Source organism: Phoca vitulina, unplaced genomic scaffold (assembly GCF_004348235.1).
Source record: "Phoca vitulina isolate PV1807 unplaced genomic scaffold, GSC_HSeal_1.0 scaffold25, whole genome shotgun sequence".
Taxonomy (NCBI): Eukaryota; Metazoa; Chordata; class Mammalia; order Carnivora; family Phocidae; genus Phoca; species Phoca vitulina.
The window spans coordinates 5760628-5786100 of NW_022589728.1; the positions used below are offsets into that span (position 1 = coordinate 5760628).

Here is a 25473-nt window from a genome sequence, read left to right on the forward strand (position 1 = left end):
GTAGTCTTATGATTTGGCATATAGACTAAAAAAGGCTAAAATTAAAAAGTAAAATTTTACTTCTAGGTGGTACAACTGGGAAATAGGACAGGGACTTAGGGATGTATTAATTTTTTTGAAAGCATGTACATGTCTTATGCCATGGTAATTTTAAAAAATAAAAGTGAAGGTTTAGATAATTTTTGCTCATTCTGTTCTTAGCATATGCAGAGGTACCTTTGCAAAAAGAAATTATCCACATATTTCATGTGTGCTTAAATTTTACTTGCAGTAAAATGTGATTTTAACATTCATCCCTGGAATAAAGATACATTTCTATTAGAGTTTGAGTAGTGAATTTAACAGGTTTTGATTATGCAAAAAATCTTTACAATAGCTTTTATTCAATATTTAATCTGTTTTTGAAATTGTTCAAAGTACTTTATATTAATTTTCATCACTTAACCTTCAAAATAACCTTAGGAGGTAGGTCCTATTATTATACCATTTTATACATGAGAAAACACGTTCAGTTTATGCAAGTTGCCCAAAAGCACAGTACACTGACCATAACCATACGAAGATTAAGAACTCAATTGAGTTTTGATTTCCAGGTTTCATTTTTAACTAACAAAACTGCATTTTCTTTACATGTGCTTTATAAAGGGATATGTGAACACTGATAAGATGGATATAAAAAAGAAGAAAAACTGTAAGCAATAAAATCCAACATTAAAGAGGAGCATTAATGAGATGATGGCTTTCATGTGTCAGGCCACTGTGATTCCACAGCACAACGACCACATATTTATTTGTGTGAAGGGCACCAAATAAGTCAAAATGGTCCATCTGGCAGATTCATTTAGACCCAACCAAATCTGCTTAACAAAACCATTCTGTATATAAAGTAGTTTAATGCTTTGGTATTTTTTGCATTGAGATGTCATGGAAGGATTGAATAGAAACATGTGAAATCATTTGTTCATTTATTCATTAATATGTTGTCAAATTCAGTTTTCTATACACTATGGTGTTTATTCCATTTTCTGTACTATTAGATATACATATTTAAAAAAATATTTAACTTATTTTAAGAAGAAATTAAATATTTTCTGAAAAAGAATCATTTTATTATTGTTCTCTAGCAACAAATCTGAAACAAGCCTCATCCAACTCAACTAACTCATTTAAATACCTTTGCTCCATAGCAATTTGTCTACATATCTAGTTTACACAATTCTATTCTACATAACACTGTTTTACCCTGTTACATAGTATATAGTTAAAGAACATTTTTGTAATAAACATGTTTCTCTTTTGATATGATACAGAACAAGTTTTTTCACACTTCCCAGCAATCACTCAAATATATTAAAAATGTATCCTTCTTTAAAAGGCACACACATTTACAGGTTCAAATCTTTATTGTTTTAAAATTCTACATGTCTTTTACAATACAATATTTTGTTATTTAAATGACCTCTAAATGGTTAATGTACAATGAATATGCTTTTTCTGAAATCAAACCATGAATTACGATTTCATCAATATGATTATTCTAAAACAAGTAATAAAGAGGTTGGGAAGGTTCCAGTGCTGCATTTGAAACTGTGAATAGCAGACTCTTCCCTTTAGAACCCAGGTGACCACTGTTGAAAGTGCTTTTGAAGATTGCTGATTATGGCTGATCTTAACATCAGCCAATCAAATTAAGAGTTTCTTTTTGTTTTGAAACATCAAAGGGCATTTAAAAAAATAAATGAAACAATTTGCTTTAGTAATCTACAGAGGCAAACTCAAAGTTATGATTATCTGCATGCAATAACACTCCTCTTTAAATAGTTTTGAAGAATTTATACATTTTATAAAGAATGTGTTTAAGAGTGCAAGTTTTCTGATATTGACTTCACAAAAGGACAAATGCTGGTAATAATAACTAACATTTAATATCTAAGTCCAAGCTAATGTATATGTAACAGGCAATTAATATGGCTAACCATAAGCCACAATGCAGGGTATGCCCTTTGAGAAAATTAACTAGTTTGGTCCACATTTCTAGTTATTTGGGTAAAAAAACAAAAACAAAACCATTTTAATTCAGCCAAGGGTTTTGATGAATTTATTGTTCCTAAAACGTAGCCAGTTAAAAAGTAAATGATATACACCAATGAAGTATATTGTCACGGTGACTTTTGTATAAAAAGATGGCCTGCTGTTTTTGGAGTGATGAATAAGCACTGTAGGACAAATCAGAAAAATGTCACAGAATGTTTAATTTCTTCCATAAGTTATACTTTCTTATTCCACGACACAGCTTTCACTCTGTAAAACTTTGTCCCCAAAGGAACTTTAAATCTGTTTTGTGCCTAAGAAGAGAAGAAAAAGAGTCACTTAAATGGTTAAAACCAAATCACAAAGGTACTGTCCTATCACACAACTCAATGCTAGAGTATTGCGGGCCGAGAAGCATGGGTGAGAAGTCTTTTATCAAACTACACAAAATCCAGCCCTTACACATGAGAGTATACTGTACCACTAATATTGATGGAAGAAAGAGCTAGTAATAATTGCTCAAGAATATAGTACAAAGGGAGACATACGTCATGATTTCAAGTATCAAAGAACCCTCAATACACAGTTTAAGTTTCATTAGTGTTTTGGAGCAGAGGGGCCCCAAATTACAGTGAGTCAGGAAAAATGCTCATTAGATTCCATTGATTCTATAGCATTGACACTGCTGACATTATGGTCAGGTACATTTTTAGTCATCAAAGTATTTGCATTATCTTTCTTCAAAGGGGGTAGCATATGAAAATCAGAAAAAAACTCTACTACAAATAGTAGTAATTTAATCATCAGTTATGCTGTGTGTTCTTTTTTTGCACAAGAAAACACTAATAACTTGATAGTTAGAGAACAGAAACTTGCAGTTATTTTCATGTATAGGCTGATGAATTGTTGGTAATCTACCTACATCTACTCTCTAAAGATAAATAACAAATACTTATAAAATTGGTGGTTCATACTCATACTCATTAAATTCAAGGTATTAATCAAATGAGCTAAAGGACAAACGACTGCCCTAGTAACAATTTCTATGTGAAGCAGTATGTGAATCTGAATCTTCTTGATAGTTCCTAGGTTTATATCATTTGATGTAGTTTTTCACCTTTTTGGCTTGACAGTATTCCTTTTCCATTACTTTTCCAAGTACCCAGGGTCTTCTAGATGCACCTGAAGCTGTTGAATGAAATTGTTAATTTCTTTTTAAAAGTACAGGTATAATCACCCATGAAAACAAAACTGCCAGAATCAAAACTAGTAAAGTTTTCAAAAGTGAAAGAAGGTAAAGACTTTTAAAACAAATCACTAAAATACAAAATGATTTATAAATCAAAAATGAACTCATTTTACTTTTCAGCCAGCAATTTTGGCTTTACTCATTAAATATAAATGGTAAATCAAATCACAGAATAGAGTTCAAGAAATACAAATAATCTAAGTACAAATCATGAACAAATAAATCTAGGAATTCTAAATTAGCTCAACAGTGCCATCTACTGAAAGTGCTAATGAAGATGACCATGTCCATTTCTGAAAGCAGACAGTTATTCAGACAAAATTTATTTTCCAGGTTCAAAGCAAAGCACTACCCTTTTCTTTGGTTGGGGGGTGGGTGCTTTTAACACCAGTGCTCAAGGGCAGGAGTTGCATCTGCCTCACATCTGTACTCCACAGTGCCTGGAATGGCAGTGTTAACCCCTTGAGTGCACAAAAAACGAGAGTTAAAGGCTTAAGAACCAAAGTCTGGAAAGGCAGCGCTTATGTAAAGGGGAGATGGAAAATGGAGGAGGAGACAGGATGAAAAGACTAGTCCTCACAGAGCCAAAGTGTGACAAGCTAAGAAAAGGAAAGTACTCATTCTATTTTTAAATTCATCAGAAGATAAGTTTTTAAAAGAGTCAATTTCAAAAGTATTTGGCCAGTAAATTATCTGGTTAGGCTAAAGCCTTTGAGAGATTCCTAAGAGAAGACAAAACTGATTTTTATTCTGTAAACATAATTTGGCAACATATAAATGAAAGATATCATGAGGGGCGCCTGGGTGGCTCAGCCAGTTAAGCGTCTGCCTTTGGCTCAGGTCATCATCCCAGGGTCCTGGGATCAAGTTCCACATCGGGCTCCCTGCTCAGCGGGAGTCTGCTTCTCCCTCTGCCCCTCCCCGCACTCGTGCTCTCTCTCTCACTATCTCTTGCAAAAATAAAATCTTTTTTTTTTTTTTTAAAGATTTTATTTATTTGACAGAGACATAGTGAGAGAGGGAACACAAGCAGGGGGAGTGGGAGAGGGAGAAGCAGGCCTCCTGCTGAGCAGGGAGCCCGATGTGGGGCTTGATCCTAGGAGCCCGGGATCATGACCGGAGCCGAAGGCAGATGCTTAATGACTGAACCACCCAGGCGCCCCAATAAATAAAATCTTTAAAAGAATAATAAAAAAAAAGATATCATGAGTGAACTATCAGAAATAAAAATGTGTAGATATATCACATGATAGAAAGATTAAAAGCCCCTAAACCACAGGATATGGAAAATACTCTTAAGAGTAATACAGCACTTCACAATTCATGATTTCTGAAAAGAATGATCTAAAATTAAACACTTAAGTTTTATGTTTGAGGAGTAGTAAGTCCCACTGTCACGGGCACAAAAACACCCTAATAATCCCCAGGGCAATGACACAGGGGTAGGGAAGCATAATTCCCAATTGGTAACCTCAGTTCTGTATTTCTCAAAAAAAGGGTGGAGGGGAGGGAAGGCTGGCGTTCCTTGGTAAAGTAAGATTGTTAAATAAGTTCTTTTCTCCAAGACCTGTGAGAACCTTTAAAATGGTAATGTACATTGTAAACCTCTAAGAGTATACAGTGTTTCCTAGATTTATTTTTATTTAAGTTTTTAAAGATTTATTTGAGAGAGACAGAGATAGAGTGGGTGCATGTGGAGGGAGAGGGGGGAGAGGGAGAGAATCTTCAAGCAGACTCCCTCTGAGCTTGGAGTCGTGGCCTGAGCTGAAACCAACAGATGCACATTCAACTGACTGAGCCACCGAGGCGCCCCAAGTGTTTCCTAGATTTAAACACTAACTCTCCTATTCTTGGGAAATGCATATTGAAATATTTAAAGACAAAGATCCATGATATAACTTGGGCTCATATGGTTCCGGCAACAAAAACAAGCACATATTTGTGTATATTTATGTATTTATACATTTAGACATACACATGTAGAATAAGGCAAATGGGGCAAAATGTTAACAACAGGTGAATCTGAGTAAAGGTGTATGGGTCTTTCTTTTTTTTTTTTTTTGCACTGTACTTACTATGCAACTCTTTGGTAAATTTAAAAATCATTTTCAAATAAAAAGTTTAAAGAAATGAGAAAAAAGAAACCCACAGAAAATCGAAAAAATAACCAAGTTCATTGTTTTCAAGACAGAAAACCAGTAAGTTGTAAGCTTATCTTCTCATTTCTCAAGGTTACATGAAAACTATACAAGTCTATGGACATTCTGTATAACCCACCACCAACAGTCATGGAGTGACTACGTGACACTGGCCTACGTCAAGAGTTGGTATTTGCCCATGTTGGTTAAGTCATTCCAAACAGAAACATCAATGTAAATGGACATATATTCCTTTTTTTTTTTAACATTTTATTTATTCATTTGAAACACAGAGATACAAAGAGAGAGAGAGAGCATGAGCAGGGGGAGAGGCAGGAGAGGGAGAAGCAGGCTCCCCCTGAGCCAGGAGCCCAATGTGGGGCTCAATCCCAGGACTCTGGGATCATGACCTGAGCTGAAGGCAGACGCTTAACCATCTGAGCCACCTAGGTGCCCCTGGACATATATTCTTGTATTTTAATAATTCTATTTAAGCTAAGTATCCCAAGGTTTCTATTCTTTAAAGATCAAAGTAATTATAATAGACATTGTAATTTAGTAAATTTTAACAAAACTTTTTTTAAAAAGCCTTAAAAAACTAAGTATTTGTAAGTTTAATAAAAAACAAGGTAGGCACATAAGATGATAAACAGGACAGAAAAGACATTTTACAGTTGGAGAGAATATTTTTTCTAAAAACAGTCTTTATTGCCTTTGTAAACAAATGAGTATAAACTAAGCTTAAATAGGCTGCATTTATATGGGAATTCTGACAATATAATTCTACTTTTGCTAGGGTATGAGATACTTGACCCAGGTGCATTAAATACACTCTAATTTTGAACTTTCCACAGAATCCAGGAAAATAATCTGTATAATGCAGATTTTATAAAAAAAACAAACAAAAAACATATTAAGCAGAGTTCCTTCTTAGTGATTTAATTCTAATTAGTCAAGAGGGTAGAAAAATCTTTGTTATATTCTCTATACTCCAGGTTTTTATCTTAGTTATGGATGTGACACTTACCACCCTCACCTGGTTTGAGATCCAGGGCAGGCAGAGACTCCGAATGCAGAAAATACAAGGTTGGACTAACAGTAAATAACACATAATTGTCATGGCGCTCATCTAGGATGATGAGTACCAAATCTCCCACCTGAAAACTGAATAAAGGAATATAATTTATTGTCCTCAATGGTTACTGCCACCCTCTTCTGAAAACTTTTAAGTATATATTCTGCAATATTCAACTCTATATTCAAATATCCATGCATTATTAAAACTCACATTAACATGATCTTTTTTTCTTTTACTCTACCCTGCTCCCAGTGAGAGTGCTGGTCATACACAGCAGATGTTCACATGACTGTCAAAGACCAAAACTTTTAAATTTCCAATACTATCTATTGTTTAAAAAAAAAGAAACAAAACAAATGCTTGGATGAGAGGGAGAAAAACACCATTATAGTCACCAATCACAGGAAGAAGATATTCATCCTCATCTTCCATCTTAGAACATGAAACAAATTCCAAGTGATATTTGCAGTCACAGTGGCAAAGAAAGACTACATACTATTTCTCCTGTCTCCAGGTATAGAGCTCTTCAATTTGAAAGAAAAACCTATTGTGCTCAGTTCATGTACTTAATTAGTTTTAAACAAGTCAATGAAAATTACTGCTTTAGGGCGAAGGCCCGAAAGAAGGATCAAGGAAAGAAAAAAGTGGGTACAACTGCCCATATATGCTTCAATTGGTTCTGTGTCTTCAGAATCATTTTTAGAAATGTTGTTCAAAATATGAATAGGCCTTGAAAGTTAATCTTGTGACCTTACTGAATTTATCAGTTCTAGTAGTTCTTTGATGGAACCTTTGGTGTTTTCTACATAGTATCATGTCATCTGCAAATAGTGGAAGTTTTACTTCTTCCTTGCTGATTTGGATGCCTTTTATTTCTTCTTACTGTCTGACTGCTGTGGCTAGGACTTCCAGTACTATGTTGAGTAAGAGTAGTGATGGTTACCAGAGGGGAGGTGGGTGGTGGGGATGGGTGAAATAGGTGATGGAGATTAGGAGTACATTTATCATGATGAGCACTGAGTAACACGTGGAATTGCAGAATCACTATATTGTACACCTTAAACTAATGTAACACTGTATGTTAACTGTACTGAAATTAAAATAAAAAAACTTAAAAAAGAAAGTTAATCTCAGATTTCTTAGTTGTCAAGATCATTTAGTTTAGTAGGCCCTGCACCTGATAAATCATCAAAATCACTGGGAAAGCTTTTAAAGGATAACAGCTTTTTCCTTAATTGCTCATCCTACAAATACTTGATGCCTACCTAACAAGACGTGGCAGGCACTGTTTTGGCTAAATATCAGAACACCTTCAAAAAGGTAAGGGCCTCTCTCTAGGCAGTTAAAAAAAAAAAAAATTTTTTTTTTTTTTTTAAAAGCTCATCTCACTCTAATCTTTGAAATGCCAAAAACTGGATTTGATCTGACATACAGCTGATATATAAAAGCAGATACCAGCTAGTTTTTTAACATCACTGAGAAAAGATAAAATTTTAATGAGAAATTGAAGGTCAGAAACCACAGATGTCTGACAACCGAAAATTTAGTTGACAGACCTATTACAGACAAAAATAAAGGCTCTTGTAAAAATATCTAGTTTGCTGATCTTTTTATCTGTCCTGATAGGTATAGAAGACTGACCAGTGTTTATATGCTGCTGACAACACTTTTTGAAAACTTTATTACAGAGACCCTCCTTTCAAACAGCCCATGACAAAACCCAATATATTACTATGGCTAATGTGGTCCTAGAAGACTGTCTATGAAATTATTCAACTGATAAATAGTGTATTGTGAATTGGTAGTATATCAATAAAATGAAGTCTGAAAAATAAAAATGAGGAAACATTGCAACTTAAAAAATCTGACTCTCCAATCTAAAATGTAAAAGGCTAAGGTAATAAATGGGATTTAAAAGAGGTGAAAAGTGAAGTAGAGTCAAAAGGAATATTTGTGTATAAATGATAAATGAAGCTGTAATAATGACTTCAAATATAATCCTAATGTTTCCAAGAATAATAATTTAGAAAAACTATGCTTTTTAATAAAAAATTTTTACGACCAATGGTTACAAAACACTCAGCTCAATGCACCTGAATCTGAAGGAATATAGCCACTGAAAAATATTTTCATTAACAATTCAATACTATCCAAATCAATAAATTTATTTCACTGGAAAACAGAAAATATAAATATAATACTTACTCTCTAATAGCTATCTTTTCAGAATGCCTTGAGGATACCGAAGACATGCTCTGAGACATCTAAAAAAATGAATAAAGCTTATATAATTAAAGCACCACATATATTTATTAGGTCCTTGCTGCAAAAATTTTTGATGTCACACATATTCACATCCGTGTCCCAGCTTTTAAGGATCCAAATATGAGGTTCATTATTAATATAACTGCTTTCCTTCAACAATGAATTTTCAGTGGACAAATTCACCTACATTTTTACTTATGGTATTTTCTTAATCAAATTTGCCTGCATTAAAAACTTTAAATATAGGATATTTTATTTATAATTACATAGTTAATATTAAAAATATCACAGAGTAGAGATTGACAAGTTTTGGGGAAGCGTTTGCCAATTCTAACACAACAGTTTCAAATCTTTCCTTTTGGTAAACGAACAAACCAAAAAACTCTTCAGGAAAATCTTATTCAAAGGTCCAATATCTAACTACGAAAAACAAATACAATACTCCTCTGGTTAAAATGGGGGTGGGAGAATAAAGTTCTGAGAGTTGGTAAAGTCCCTCACTTACCTCCAAGGCAACTTCTGAGAACTTCAGTTTAAAAACTCACTATTTTCAGCAAGTGCTAAATAATGAAAGGTGTGATTGTCATCCATTTCCTCTCCTGATGAGCACAATGGAATGGGACACGCTAGGTGATGTAGTGTTGCCTTAGCTCAGCTGGGACTGCTTGCTCTTCCAACAGGCTTTAATCCATTATTTACACCATCACATGATACACGGGACTTATGTCCCATGGTCTTGGGGCCAGAAAGGAGGGTGAGGATGCCTATACTTCCCAAGCAGAGTGGGTCCATTACACAGTTGTACAAATCAAGGACAGTTAATGGATTTCTCTTTGTTTAATAAGTCTCTTTTTAAAAATTTTATTATGTTAATCACCACACATTACATCATTAGCTTTTGATGTAGTGTTCCATGATTCACTGTTTGCATATAACACCCAGTGCTCCATTCAGTACGTGCCCTCTTTAATACCCATCACCAGGCTAACCCATCCCTCCACCCTCCTCCCCTCTAGAACCCTCAGTTTTTTTCTCAGAGTCCATAGTCTCTCATGGTTCGTCTCCCCCACCGATTTCCACCCTCCTTCATTTCTCCCTTCTTACTATCTTCTTTTTTTTTTTTTAACATGTAATGTATTATTTGTTTCAGAGGTACAGGTCTGTGATTCAAGTCTTACACAATTCACAGCGCTCTAATTCTGATGCTCAGAATTTGTTCCATTGCCCTCTAAACATTATCTGGAATGATGCAGGGTCTCATTAGCATTTGGAAACAAAGTAAAATGAACAACAATAGTGAATAGAAAGGCCTAAAAGTGTAGCAACTTATTATCAGAATCATCCAAATGGTCTATATGCTGCCAGTGAAGAAAAGTTTGACTATCCATTTTCCAGACCATATTCAATTTTATTTTGATTTTTAAAAAAGCTTAAGTTTTTCAGATATTTATTATAAACAAGGGCTTAGATTTAAGAAAACACTGTGTGAAAACAGTTGTAAATTGATATGAAAGTGTGCTTTGCATTGAGACACCTCTTTGGATGGGAGTGGGGTACTCTTTGGATCTGAAGGGCAAAAATCTTTCATTCATAAACACTTCCCAAGCATCAACGGTGTACCAGTTACTATTCCAGGTGCTAAGAACACAGACAAAATTGACTATAATCCTTGCCAAACACAGCTTATATTCTATTGGAAATACTGCATAAAACAGCATACTGAATGATGTCTGGGATAGGCAACTCTTCTCAGTCTTTTTGAACAAGTTTGCTCTACTTATGAAAATAGCAAATAGCCTTAAGATTATTTTGGTGATAAATTAGTGATTGACTGGAATGATTACAGACTAATTGACTATATGACTGATGACTGTAGAATTAAGATGTAATTTATGCTGTTCAAGTTGGGGAAGAAAGGCATATGAAAGAAAGCAGATGTTTCCCTACAAGACACAAATTTTAAAAAGCTCAATTCTAATCAGTACCTTAAAACTTTTCAAAAGTATTGAACACAGGCCTTAGATTATTCCTATTTTTTTTTGTAAATTACAATTATTAGAACTTGAAAAATGAAGTAATTGCTTTATTAAAGCATGTAAGATCAACTGTATAACTGTTCAAGTAATTGGTTAAGTTCAAAGGTTAGATTAGAGCCAATATTAATTCAGAAGACCACATAGTATCTCATGTAAGGTGTCAAGGTCAAACAGTTTAAGTTAAAAAAAAAAAAAGAAAAGAAAAAAGGGGAAGGGATACCATGTATTAATTATGCACACTTACATGTGAACATGTTAATTTTCAAAAGGCCTATGAAGAATACCTCTAACTTTGTTACTGACTTAAGAATCCTAACTTGATGTTATAAATACATGTAATTATGGAATCCTAAGTGATCATAGCTTTTTAATCAGAAACACTGCCTTGATTTTATTGACTGATTTTAACATTATATTAGTAAGGCAGTCCGCTTGGTCAGCTCTATGGCTACAGGTAGTAACTCTGACTCAAGGTCATCACTCTGAGAATCAATTCATTAATGACCCACATGGCCCAATGAAACTACCAGAAATAAATTAATCAAGCCATACATATCTCTGATGGTATTTATAATGAAAGATAATGCAAAACATTTTGAAATGTTAACATCTATTGGGCAAGAAAAATAACTTACCAGTCTTTGATTTAACCGCTTGTTTTCTTCTTCTTTCAACTGTAATGTCTGTAGGAGAAAAAAAGAGAGACCTGTGGTTTATCCCCTGTACCTTCTCAAATTGAAACTTAACTGTCAAAATTTCCTGAATCTTCACATTAATGTTCTGATCTAGTATGAAAAATTAGTGACTATATTCTTTTTTATGGGTCCTTTCCAACTGTTTTAATTATTTACAGGCTTAAGAGAGAATTAGAACAATTTTAGATACATTTACCTAAGCCTAGAGTTCTCAAGAGTTTAATATGCATTAGAATTACTTGTGGCACTTGTAAATATGCAGTAAATAGCTGAGATCTAACTCCAAAGACTCTGTAGGGCATAGACAGGAGACAGGGATAGGAATAGGTATGGCCTAAGAGGAGGATTCTGTAGTTGTAATACACACCACAGCTGATTCTGATAAAGGTGATCACACAACCCTTTAATAAAGAAAATGTAGAAAATCTTAAAAGCCTAAGGAATGAAAAGTGGTCTATGAACAAAGATATGTTAACTTTGAATCAAAATTATAATATAACCTGGTAGTACAACTGGGAGGAAACCCCTTATTGTCAGTTTTTTCTTGTTCAATTAATCTCTAAAAAAACGCTTAACTTTTCTTCATTATTCATATTCTATTTTCACCCAATTCTAGAGAATATTTACCTTGCTTTTGAAATACATGAAGTTCATATTTATGTTTTGCTGCATTCTGAATTGTTATTGAATAAACCATTATTCCATATATTAATTTTATAAAGACCACCAATCTTTCTTACTGATAGAGACTTCATGTATTGGGAAGAAATGAAAATAAGAGGACTGAAATACTACTGCCAAACATTTAGCCAGTTGGATTAAAAAAATGACAGGATTTCTCAAAACATTAACCACAAAAGTAACCATTAAAAGATCTAATTTATAAACACAACTGGGTATGTTTTCAATACAAGGTTTATGTAACTGCATCCCCAGAGTGAACATAGCAAACATTGTATTTCAGGAAAGCAATTTACTTACTCGTTCTAACAGCATTATTCTCTGTTTTTCTTCAGATAGCATATGACTATTTTCTCTAAAAGAGAAGGATTTATTTTAGTTTAAGCTGGTGAAAATTCTGGACTTTACATTTTCCAGTAAGATTTGGAAATTTAACTATTAATACAGAGCACTTAAAGGTTTGTACTAAACTTTCAAAAGCAGACTGTTTAAATTAGGACACATTTCAATGGTGTATATTCTTTGTACCAGGTCTTGAACCTAGATCTACAAACTGAAATTATAAGCAAAACTTTGTGCATGCATTCTTCCAGAGATAAGGTCTTCTGAATTTAAAAATTTTTCCCCCCCAGGGATTAAAAACCACTCTTCTTCCTATGTGTGGGGTTAATCCATGTTACCAATCAAATGGTACTTCTTGGGTGGCTTTACCATTAAAACTAGAAACAAAACAAAATGCTATACGTCCTTGAGTAAGCTAAAGGACTTGAAGTTTATTTTACAAAAAAATAAACCAAATATCAATAAAGACTTCAAAAGTACTACTAAATGGCTATAAATGTGCTAGTCACTGTGCCATGTGTGAATCTGCCCATCACACTAAAATACTCAAAAATTAGAAAAGAAAAAAAATGTAACAGGGTGTAGCCTTGTATTTTTATTTTTACTACTAATAGGAAATAAAATTGTGAGACATTCAAAGTATAAAATATGATGATTTGATATACATACACATTGTAAAAGCAGACTCTCCACTGAGTTAACTAACACCTCCATCACTTACCTTTTTTGCAAGGCAGGGAGAACACTGAAATTCTACTCTCCTATCAAATTTCAAATATACAACACAGTGCTATCATTTACTGTCTACATGTTATACAGATCCTCAGGTCTTATTCACCTTGTAAGTGGAAGTTTGCAACCTTTTTTTCCCACCTCCCAGCTCTTGGCAACTACTTTTCTACTCTATGAGTTTGACTTCTTACTTAAGATTCTACAGGGGCACCTGGGTGGCTCAATCGTTAAGCGTCTGCCTTCGGCTCAGGTCATGATCCCAGAGTCCTGGGATCGAGCCCCGCATCAGGTTCCCTGCTCTGCGGGAAGCCTGCTTCCCCTTCTCCTGCCCCCCCCCCCCCCCCTTGTGTTCCCTCTCTGGCTGTCTCTCTCTCTGTCAAATAAATAAAAATAAAATCTTAAAAAAAAAAAAAAAAAAGATTCTACATATAAGAGATACTATGCAGTATTTGTCTTTCTCTGTCTGGCTTATTTCACTTAGCATAATGGCCTCCAGTTTCATCCACAATGTTGCAAAGGGCAGAATTTCCTTCTTTCTTATGGTTGAATAATAATCCATTATATATTTTTATTCACCATTTTCTTACCCATTTTCTTTATTCATCCATCGAGGAATACTTAGGATGTTTCCATATGTTGGCTACTGTGAATAATGCTGCAATGAACATGGGAGTACAAGAATCTGAGATAATGATTTCATTTCCTTTGCATGTATACACCCAGAGATGAGACTGCTGAATCATACGGTGGTTCTTTTAATTTCTTAAGGAAACTCCATACTGTGGCTGTCCCAGTTTACATTCCCACAAACGGTGCACGAGGGCTCCTTCTTCTCCACATCCTTGCCAGTATTTATTATCTATTGATTGTCTCTTTAATAACAGACATCCTGATAGATATGAGGTGACTGATATCTTGTGGTTTTGATTTGTATTTCCCTGATGATTAGTGACATGGAGCACCTTTTCATGTACTTGTTGGCCATCTGTATGCCATCTTTGAAAAAACATCTATTTTTTTGCCCCCTGTTTAACTGGGTTGTTTCTTCGCTATTGAGTTGTGTGAATTCATTACATATTTCAGACATTAATAATTTATCAGATATATGATTTGCAAATATTTTCTCCCACTCCATAGGTTTTTGCCTTTTCATTTTGTTGATGTACATAGAAGCTTTTTAGTTTGATGTAGTCCCACCTGTTTATCTTTGTTGCCTTTGCTTCCAGTGAAAAAGCCCAAAATCACTGCCAAGGCCAATGTCAAGGAACTCACCTCCTATATTTTCTTCCATGAATTTTATGGTTTCAGGTCTTATGTTCAAATTTTTAATCCATTTTGAGGTGATTTTTGTGTATGATGTTAACACAGGGATCCAATTTCATTCTTTTGTATGTGGCTATCCAGTTTTCCCAGCACCATTTATTGAAGACACTATCCTTTCCCCATTAGTTTTCTTGGCTCCCTTGTCAAATTTTTGTTGCCTAACACGTGGGGATGTATTCCTGGAATCTCCATTCTGTTCCACTGAGCTATGTTTATGCCACCTGTTTGATTACCATAGCCCTGTAGTACAGTTTGAAATCAGGAAGTGTGAGGTCTCCAGCTTTGTTCCTTTTACTCAAGATTGCTTTGGCTACTCAGGGTGTTTTGTAGTTTGATATGAATTTTAGGACTGCTCTTTTCTATTTCTGTGAGAAATGCCACTGGAATTTTGATAGGGATTGCATGAAATCTGCAGATTGCTTTGGTTAGTAGACATTTTAACAATATTAATCTTGCAATCCAAGAACACAGGATACCTTTCCATTTATTTTTGTGTCTTCTTCAATTTTACCAATGTCTTGTAGTTTCTCACCACAAATCTTTCACCTCCTTGGTTAAATTTATTCCTAGGTATTTTATTCTTTTTGATGCAATTGTAAATCGGATTGTTCCCTCAAATCTCTTTGTTAGTTCATTGTTAGCATATAAAAACACTACTGATTTCATGTCCTGCAACTTTACTGAATTTATGATTAGTTTGAACAGTTTTTGGTGGTCTTTAGGGTTTTGTACATATAATGTCATGTTGTCTGCAAAGAGTTAATTTTACTTCTTCCTTATTTGTTCGGGGTTTTAAAAATTTCCTTTTTTTGCCTAATTGCTCTGGCTATGGCTTCCAGTACACTGTTGAATAAAAGTGGCAGAGTGGGCATCTTTGTCTTATTCCTGATCTTAAAAACTTTCAGCTTTGCACTGGTGAGTATGATGTGGGTTTCTCATATATGGCCTTTACTATATTGAGGTACATTCATTCTATACCCACTTCTGTTAAGAGTTTTTATCATGAAAGGACATTGGAAATTTTGTCAAGTGCTTTTTCTTCATATATTGCAATGATTAAATGATTGTCATCCTTCATTTTGTTAATGTGATATATCACACTGATTTGCAGATATTGAGCTACCGTTGTATTCCTGGAATAAATCCCACTTGATCATGGTGTATGCTTTTTATTTTTTAAAATATTTTATTTATGTATTTGAGAGAGAGAGAGAGAGAGAGAGAGAGAGAGCACGAGTGGGATGAAGGGCAGAGGGAGAAGCAGACTCCCAGGTGAGCAGGGAGCCCGATGAGGGACTTGATCCTGGGACTCTGGGATCATGACCTGAGCTGATGGCAGATGCTTAATCGACCGAGCCACCCAGGCACCCTGCATGCTCCTTTTAATGTACTGCTGAATTCAGTTTACTAATATTTTGCTGAGGATTTCTGCATCTGTTCATTAGGGATATTGCTCTGTATTTTTCTTGTCCTTCCCTTGTCAGGTTTTGGTATCAGGGTAATGCTGGCTTCATATAATAACTTCAATAGAGTTCTTTCCTCTTCTACGTTTTAGAAGAGTTTCAGGAAGTTTGGTATTAGTTCTTCTTTAAAAAAATGTTTGATAGAATTCACCAATGAAGCCATCTGGTCCTTGACTCTTCTTTGCTGGAAGGTTTTTTATTACAGATTCAATCTCCTTACTATTAATTGGCCTGTTGAGATTTTCCATTTCTTCATGATTCAGTCTTGTTTGGTTGTATGTTTCTAGGAATGTAGCCATATATTCTAGATTGTCCAATTTGTTGGGAATAATTGTACATAGTAATCTCTTATGATTCTTTGTATGTCTGGTATCAGCGGTAATGTAGTGTTGTAATTTAATGTTTTAAATTCTTCTGCATGTGTAATTCCCCAATTACATTTTAAGCAACTTGACTGAGGCAGGAATTTTATCTTCTAAGTGTTAATTCTTGTAGGAAGAGGCTTTGCCTAACATAAAGTCACAAAGACTCATAATTCTAGCTTTTACATTTAAGTCCATGATCCATTTTGTTAATTTGTCTTATAAGATAAATAGAAGATCTAATTTCATTCTTTTGCACGTGGATATCCAACTGTCCCAGCACCATTTATTGAAAATGCTATTATTTCTCCATTGAATTGTCTTGGCACCTTGGACCATAATGCAAAGGTTCAATTGACTATAAATATTAAGGGCTTATTTCTGGACTCTCAATTCTATTTCAATGATCTATAAACATATACATTCACATATATACACACACATATATAGATCAGGCTACCACCATACTGTCTTGATTGCCCTAGCTTTTCATTAATTTTTATAATAAGGACACGTGCGTTTCCAACTTCATTCTTTTTTGCATATTGTTTTGTCTATTAGAGTTCACTGCACTTCCATATGAATTTTAGGATCCACTGTCCACTTCTGCAAAAAAGGCATATTTCAACAGCAATACTGTGTTGAATCTGCAGATCACAAGAGTATTGCTACCTCAACAAGACTAAGTCGTCTTCTTTTTTTTTTTTTTTAAAGATTTCATTTTTAAGTAATCTCTACACCCAACTTGGGGCTTGAACTCACAACCCCGAGATCAAGAGTAGTATGCTCTACCGACTGAGCCAGCCAGGTGCTCCAAGATTAAATCTTCCAATCAATGAACATGGGATGTCTTTTTAGGCCTTCAATTTTGTTCAACAATGTTTTGTAACCTTCAAAACATTGTATGAGTCTTGAACTTCTTTTGTTTAAACTTATTCTTAAGTATTTAGATTCTAGTGAAATTCTTGGGTGTGTCAATATACAAGATCATGTTATAGATACCAATAGAGACAGTTTTATTTCTTCCTTTCCAATATGGAATGGATGCCTATAATTTCTTTTCCTTGAGTGCCCTTTATAGGAGAACCTCAACTGATCTTTTTCTTCTTGATTTTTAGGGGAAAAGCCTTCTTCTTTCATCACTGAATATGATCTTATTTGTGGCTTTCTTAGATGCCTTTTATTAAGTTGAGGAAGTTCTCTTCAACATTTCAATACTGAGTGTTTAAATGCTTTCTCTTTATTGATATTGATATGATATATTACATAAACTAATTTTTAAATATTCAGCCAATATTGCATTCCTGGGATAAACCCAGTAAGAATCCCTTTTATGTATTGCTGGATTTGGTCTATTAGTATTTTGTTGAGAATATCTGAATTTATAGTTATATTTTCTTAGAGTATTAGAACTGAATTTGATGTGGATTTCTCACTCAGTAGGACTTGGAAGGGTTCTAAGATTTTAACTCCTAAGGAGTTTAATGCCAGTTCTGATATTGCTTATTTAGAGAAGGAACTTGAAGAATGACTGCTAAACTACTATTTTTAATTTTTATAAAATAAAGTTAATTATTTAGACTTTCTAAAGTCACACAAATAGAAACACAAATAGAAAATTAAGGGGGAACTTCTAAAGTAGGCTGAAATAAGTAGAAACCCAGCACATTTAACAAGCCAATTAGAAAAGGACCAAGTTGGCATTACTAGACCTCGCTTCAATTTTCTTTTTCTTAGTTTCACTGAGGTTTAATAATTGATATGCAAATATCTGCACACATTTCATGTACACATCTTGATGAGTCTAGACACATGCATACACCCATGATACCACCACCACAACCAAGGAACTAGATATATCCATCCAATTAAAAAAATTTCTGTGTGTGTGTGTAAGAGAGAGTGACAGAGAAAAAGGGAGAGAGAAATTTTGATGTAACACTTAGTAGTCTTTTCCTTGTGCTTCCCTACTCCACATTCAAAGTAGTCTACTTTAAGAAATACTATATGTTAAGAAATATTTAGTCTTTAATACATCTGTAATATTTTTTGGTATATAATATAAAATATAGGTTACCCTCCACCAACCGGTAACCAGTTACTCCAATATCTCACGTCTTTTTCCAAACTGATTTAAAATGCCATCAATTTCCATACATCCATGGGTTTATTCAAGACAACCAATTCTAGTAATCTATTTACCCGTGACTTTATCAACAATATACAGAATTAATTATCGTCTACAGCTTAAGACTATATCTTAACATCCAGCAGGATAAATTCCTACTCACTGATATTTCTTGAAAATGTTATCAACTGTTTTTTTGCACATTTATTTTTCTATATGAATTTTAACATCCAACATTAAATTTTACCTACTTACCCTGTTGAAATTTTAGTTGGGTATAAATAACTGAATAAGTCTGATGAGAAAACAGTATCTTTGCAACACTGTACTTCCATCCATCTTTAACTTCCAAGCCTTTAAATACCTTTCGTAAAGTTCTACAGCTTTCTCCACAAGGGTCTTGCACATTTTTTTGTTAAACTCATTACTAACAAATTATTTCCTTAAATTTTCATTGGGATCTCATACACACACATACACGTATACATATACAAATACATATATGTATATATACACACATACAAATATATATATTCAAATCAGCTTTTGCTGGTAAATATATGCAAACTGCTCTATTTTGATATATTTATGACATACACTCTGATGTAGTCTTATTACTTTTAATAGTTTGTTAGGTCTATGTGGTTTGAAAAGGAAATTATCATGAAATCGTGACAGTTAAGACTTGCCAATTTTTACTGTTTATTGTCTTGCAGAATGGTCATGGTGACAGCTGGCATTCTGGCATTCTTCCTAAAATTATGGAAAATGCTTCTAAATGTTTCAACATTGAATATAATGTTTGCTATAAGTGTCTCATGTATACTCTCTCAAACTAACAAAGTTCCCCTCTATTCCTAGATTGCTAAGATTTTTTTTTTTTTGAAGATTGATTTATTTGTCAGAGAGAGAGAGAGAGAGAGAGAGCACAAGCAGGGGGAGTGGAAGGCAGAGGGAGAAGCAGGCTCCCCACTGAGCAGGGAGCCCAATGCGGGACTCGATCTCAGGAGCCCAGGATAATGACCTGAGCCAAAGGCAGACCTGCCCAATCAACTGAGCCACCCAGGCGTCCCTAAAAAAATATTTTTAATGGACACGGACTTTTATCAGTTGTTATTTCTGTATCTAGATGATCACATAATCCTTTCCATGTGATCAGTGAATTTGGTTACACTGAGATATTCTGAGGTTTAATTATTATTATTATATTCCTGAAATATTCCATTGAGTCATGATGATCATCTTAATACTCCATTGTATTTGAAATGCTGAAATTGTCTTTTGGATTTTTTACAACTATAACAAAAATGAGATTAATCTTTATCTTCTTCTGTATAATTTTTAAAACCATACCTGTGGTTATGGTTCTATTCATTCCACATATTTACTTATACCTTCATTTTGCTTGATATTTCATTTATCATGGCTCATATACTTTTATCAATTTCATTTTCTAATACATATACTTGAGATTATATAATTCTTCCAGTGTTACCACCTTCATTATATCTCATTTTTTTGATACTTTTGTTCAGATTTAAGTAAATAAATTTCCATTTTCTTATCAATACCTATGTTGAATATATAGGTATTCAAATTTCCAAATGTATAAACTTCTATTTTTGTTACAGGTTTTCAATTGCTTATGTTTAGTGGCTGGAATTATATCAATATTTCGAACTTTGAGACTTCCTCTGTGATTTGGTATATAGTGAATTTTCTTAACTGTTTCTCTATTGCTTTATTTTTTATTTCACTGTGTCCTGAGAGGAAGGTCTACTGTTACTGTAGCTCTGAAAAATTCTCATTCTAGTTTTAATCCATTTTTCATTCATACACAATTGATCAAAGTCACATTTTCAAGCATCTACAAGTTAACAACCAATTGCTTACGGTAAAATTGTGCCCTCTCTACATGTGAAACTTTTTCTTAAACTTATAAAAAACTTTTGCTTTGAATGGCTTATATATTTTTTTCCCTTATCATTTTTCTTTACGTGCTTCTCATATGTAGAGTTCAACTGGATGCTTTTTTTTTTGAGAGGTTTTGTTGTGGTAGGTCAGTTAGCTTTTCATCACATGTTTTGACTTATTTTTGTCATTTATGTTTTCTAATTACCATGGGCTCTTTAGAGGTTTGTGCCTTGCCTTTTTGAATTAGTTTATTTGCTCTGTTTTTCACTTACATTCTTAAAACCTTGTATCTTCCCAAAACTCAAGTTAACCAGTTTCTACTCCTTTCTTTTAAACCAAACAGAAAGCTGAATACATTTTTACTTTTTAAAAAACTCCTTTGCCTTCCCCCACCCAATACACTCATCAAAATAAATATATTTATTACTATAGTAATGCCTTTTCCTCCTAGGTAATGGACTTCAAAATTTAAACACTTCCTATAAATAAAATAGCTTGACACTACTGCAGTGATCCTTATCTTGGCAGCCTATGAAAAGTTTGGTGCACATATAAAGTATGAAAACATGCCAAAGTGATTCATATATATACACAAGCAGCAGTATTAAGATATTTCTCATATTTATAGATTAAAGGAATTTAAATGGCACAACTTTCAGATATATGGGCTGTGGGCAACCAGTAGTGCTACCATATTTCCTATCTTTAGAGCTTTCAGCTTAGAAAAGTGCACACTAGTGGTTTAAAAGCCTGTATTACTTAAGGAAGTTGAAGACATAATGTACTTACTGTACAGACATCATGCTTGTCTCCATTGCTGAATCCACTTTTCCTTCATCTTGTGTTTCCATGGCTGATCTCTCTGTTTCACCTGGGAGTTCAGGTGCACAAGCTCCATAAAGTTCTGGGGCTGCAGCTACATACGCTGAAGGAACAAAACTGCTACTACGCAACTTATTGACTTCTTCTTCAAGTTTTTTCTTTTCCTCAAGCAAACGAGCTCGATCTTCAGATAGTGACTCTATCAAATCTGAAGGCCCCCAAGTTGAAATAACATTATAAAACATTTCATGTGATTTTTAAATTTTAAAATGGAGTTAAAAATATATTGTGAAACATTACTAACCTTTATCTCGCTCTTGCTGTTGCATTGTACTTTTCAACTTATCGCTAAGATCATTGATTATATTTTCTTTTCTCATTTTCTCTCTTGTTAAAACAGTGTTAAAATTGGTCTGGAACAAGAGAATGACAACTACTCAAATTACCTGCATGTACACAGCATCTACGACTAAAGAAACTAGCAAATATTTTTGCATGGTGCATCTGCACGTGGAGAAGATAAAGTGCAATTCACAAATGATGTTCATTTTTTAATAAGAATACTCTACTGTGGTAAATACAATGTGACTGTGCTGTCCTGAGGTTCCATATTAAGATATGCTCCAATTTAATACCTTGAAAATGAATGCTATTTTCTTTTTTTTTTTTTAACGATTTTATTTATTTGACAGAGAGAGGGAACACAAGCAGGGGGAGTGGGAGAGGGAGAAGCAGGCTTCCCGCAGAGCAGGGAGCCCGATGCGGAGCTTAATCCCAGGACCCTGGGATCATGACCTGAGCCGAAGGCAGACGCTTAACGACTGAGCCACCCAGGCACCCCGAATTCTATTTTCTCATTATTGTCTACATATTTATTGTCAAAGGAAAAGCACTAACAGATAATTTTATTTTTTTTTTAGGCAGATCACCGGTGACCTGAGATGCATTTTTTTTTTTTTAAGATTTTATTTATTTATTTGCCAGAGACAGAGAGAGAGCACATGCAGGGGGAGCAGCAGGCAGAGGGAGAGGGAGAAGCAGACTCCTCACTGAGCAAGGAGCCCGATGCGGGACTCAATCCCAGGACCCTGGGATCATGACCTGAGCCGAAGGCAGACGCTTAACAGACTGAGCCACCCAGGTGTCCCTAACAGATGATTTTAAAATTGGGAAGAAAGAAAGAAAACAAGTGCTGTTATACACTTCATTTTTTCTTTAATACCCTTCCTGCTTCTGGAATCTTCCTTTTGTCTTTAGCTAAGTCTTGATTACCACAGTATATTTTATAGAGATGACTTTATCCCATCATCTTCTCCTTTCTGGATATTTGCAATAGACACTGCACATCTGGTTAATAATTACTGGACTTGTTACTTTTTAATTTTTTATAAATACCTTCCTACTGTGAAGCTCATGTATCAAAGTGCCTGCTGATTGCATAAGCCCATTTGGCAATTCTAACTGCAGTTTCTTTTATAAAGATGACCGAATTGTTAACAATTTCATTTATAAGATCTCCATTAAGATCTTCTTTAAACTTAAAAGCAATAGATGAATGGTAAATGATCTAAATTGATTCTTCCCATCTGCCCAGCATTTCCAATTCCAAAATTAATAATCTATGATCCTTCAATGTATAATGCCAATAATGCTAAAAACTGGGAGACTTAATAAGAATATGGCATTTTTAGATCAAAATTAGTTAATTCATTAAAGATTGAGTTAAATATCATTTCTAGCCAGAAAGCATACATGGAGATGCCTTGAACATTTATGATGCTAAGCCATTTCTTTTTTTAAGCCATTTCTCTACGTATTATGTATGTATAGAAAATAAGCATTTATAATAGTGTGTTTTAGTCAGTTAATTCATCCCAAATATTTATAATAGCATATTTCAGCCAATTAATTCGTCCCCTACTTAATTTTGGAAATCAAAAATTGGGGATTAGCTCACAAAAGAGCACACAGAGAAAGAAAGTGAATGAAAGATACATTTTATGTAGAATGAATCATACGAAGGAATGTACAACCTCAGATTTTTAAAAACAGAGACATCATTAATGATCTCTTCACTGGTAATTCTTACTTAGAACTGGCTGCTACTCCACCTCCCTGAACAGTTAATTTCGCTGGCTTCCATAAAGCCACACTTTTCCTTTTTCTCGTTACTCTTTCTCATTCCCCGTTTCAGGCTCTTCTTTCTTTCCCCAGGCCTTAAAACTTAAAATGTAAAGTTCCTACAGGTTTTGAACTATACTTCTATACTTTTCTTGAATTCTACAGACATTAATGTAATCACACCATTACAAGAAAAGGAAAATACCACATATGTTAAACAAATGTGTATATCAACTGTAACATGTTACCTGTTTCAGAAAAGCATTCCCTGGGGTAAAAAAAGCAGGTCACTACTCTCCCTGGCCTGAGCTGTCACAGCAGACACCCACTGTCCCCACAGTTGCCCATGTTTGGCAGATCTCCATTCTTTCTCCCCACCCCAGTGGACAATCCTGATTAAGTATAAATCCAACTGTGGCATTCCTTTATTTTCTCTCCAGGTGCCTGAGGTGAAACACAAGCTCCCGAACAAGGCAACCTAGTCCTTAGTGGTCTGTGCCCCTGCTTCCCTCGCAAGCTTTACCCTCTCCCCATTCCTCAATATTATTAATAAAGTGAATCAGCAAAATTCAACAGTAGATCATGATTATGTACCACCAGCCTGTCACATGGATAAAAATTATAGAAAGTAAAAGAAATTTGTACTGATCAGCATGTAATTTAGAATAAAATTTGAGCGCTTAGGGGGAAAAATTCAAATATCATGTGTGAAGTAGTAGAAGCACTTTCATTTTACAAAAAACTAATCTGAATCAAAAATGCTTTTATCATGAAGATATTTAATAAATATAATCAGGGTTAATGTAGGAAAATCACATCTAAGATGTAAGATGCCCTCAGTTACGCACAAAAAAATTATATTTGTTAATTTATGTTTGTCTTCTTTAGACCTGAAATAAATGAAACGAGGGTGGGGGACCATACCTGTTGTTCAGCAATCAGAGATGTTCGAACATTTTGCATTTCTTCATTCTTTCTTTTCTCTTGCTCTTCAAGTTGTTCTAGAAACTTTGCTTTTTCTTCCTGAAGCTTTTCTTGAAGTTCAGCAACTAGGCTTGAAGAATCTTCTCTGGTAGATTCAATGGCAAGACTTGGAAATTACATACAGTATTAAATTTTTTTTGAATATAACATATAATCACAAATATACCAAATATCACAATTAGTTGACATCAGAAAGCCTATGTATCTTCCTTAAACCTAACAGTAATTAATTGCTGTTAGAGATATTTCTATGTAACCCACCACCCTTTTTATCTACCAAGGAAAGGGAAGCAAGTAAAAGGGAAAAGTTTAACAGAGATTATATACGTGTGATACCAACATGGTGAATGACTATAATGATTATATTTGATAAATTCAGGATAACCTGCTTCTACCAGCATTGGGAATGTTTTCAATATAAAAAAATCAATATGCCTCTCAAAAGCTCAGCTTCAAATGTCGGTTCTGCTAATCCCAGAACTGTAATGTACATGACAGAGAAAGAAAAAAAGAAACACATACGTGAGGATCACATATTTTGAAAAGTCCTTCTTAATTTTTTAAATAGGTTTTGGTTCATTTTGTTAACTAATGAACAAATAACACAAAACTAAAAAGGAACTTAAATGTTCACACAGCAAATCTACATATTTATAATTCATATTCACCTCCCTCAAAACTAGCTACCCTACCCCCTAAGGGGTTCCTGACAAAGCACCATAGGTAAGAAAAGAGGACAAGGCAAGGAGAAATAGCAAAAACACAAGTAATAAGTATTGTAATTTCTGATATAGAAGTTAATTTTATCTGCTTTCAACCTAATAACCTTTTACATCAAAAAAGTTTGCCCATGAAGTAGATAATTAATTCCACCAAAGGAGTTATAAATATGTTAAACCACGGGAATGAGGCTGCCATGTTAGCAAATATTCCCAAACTATTTTAGTGATTAAGTCAACTGACTGCTTTAAATGTACATTTACACAATTTTAAATTACACTTTAATGTTTTTGAAATCAGGAGGCATACTGAAGATTTTTAAAATTTACTTATTTGAGAGAGAGAGAGCGAGAAAGAGTGGGGGGAGGAGCACAGGGAGACGGACAAGC

General features: G+C 34.2%; 1 protein-coding gene across 5 annotated transcripts in view; it reads right to left on the bottom strand.

The window, feature by feature from the left end:
- Window positions 1–223: 223 nt before the first annotated feature.
- The window catches only part of RB1CC1 (RB1 inducible coiled-coil 1), a 93959-nt gene continuing 68709 nt past the window's right edge, over window positions 224–25473 (bottom strand). For 2 of the 5 annotated variants that reach the window (XM_032421998.1, XM_032422000.1), the window contains exons 16-24: window positions 24305–24470; window positions 21564–21672; window positions 21227–21467; window positions 12474–12528; window positions 11433–11480; window positions 8702–8760; window positions 6446–6582; window positions 3149–3219; window positions 224–2345 (exon numbers count right to left, since the gene is read on the bottom strand). In XM_032421998.1, the coding sequence (XP_032277889.1) occupies window positions 2268–2345; window positions 3149–3219; window positions 6446–6582; window positions 8702–8760; window positions 11433–11480; window positions 12474–12528; window positions 21227–21467; window positions 21564–21672; window positions 24305–24470 (964 nt within the window). In that variant the 3' untranslated portion in view covers window positions 224–2267. The remainder of the gene's footprint in view (window positions 2346–3148; window positions 3220–6445; window positions 6583–8701; window positions 8761–11432; window positions 11481–12473; window positions 12529–21226; window positions 21468–21563; window positions 21673–24304; window positions 24471–25473) is intronic. The other 3 variants (XM_032422002.1, XM_032422001.1, XM_032421999.1) reach the window with 3 other exon arrangements.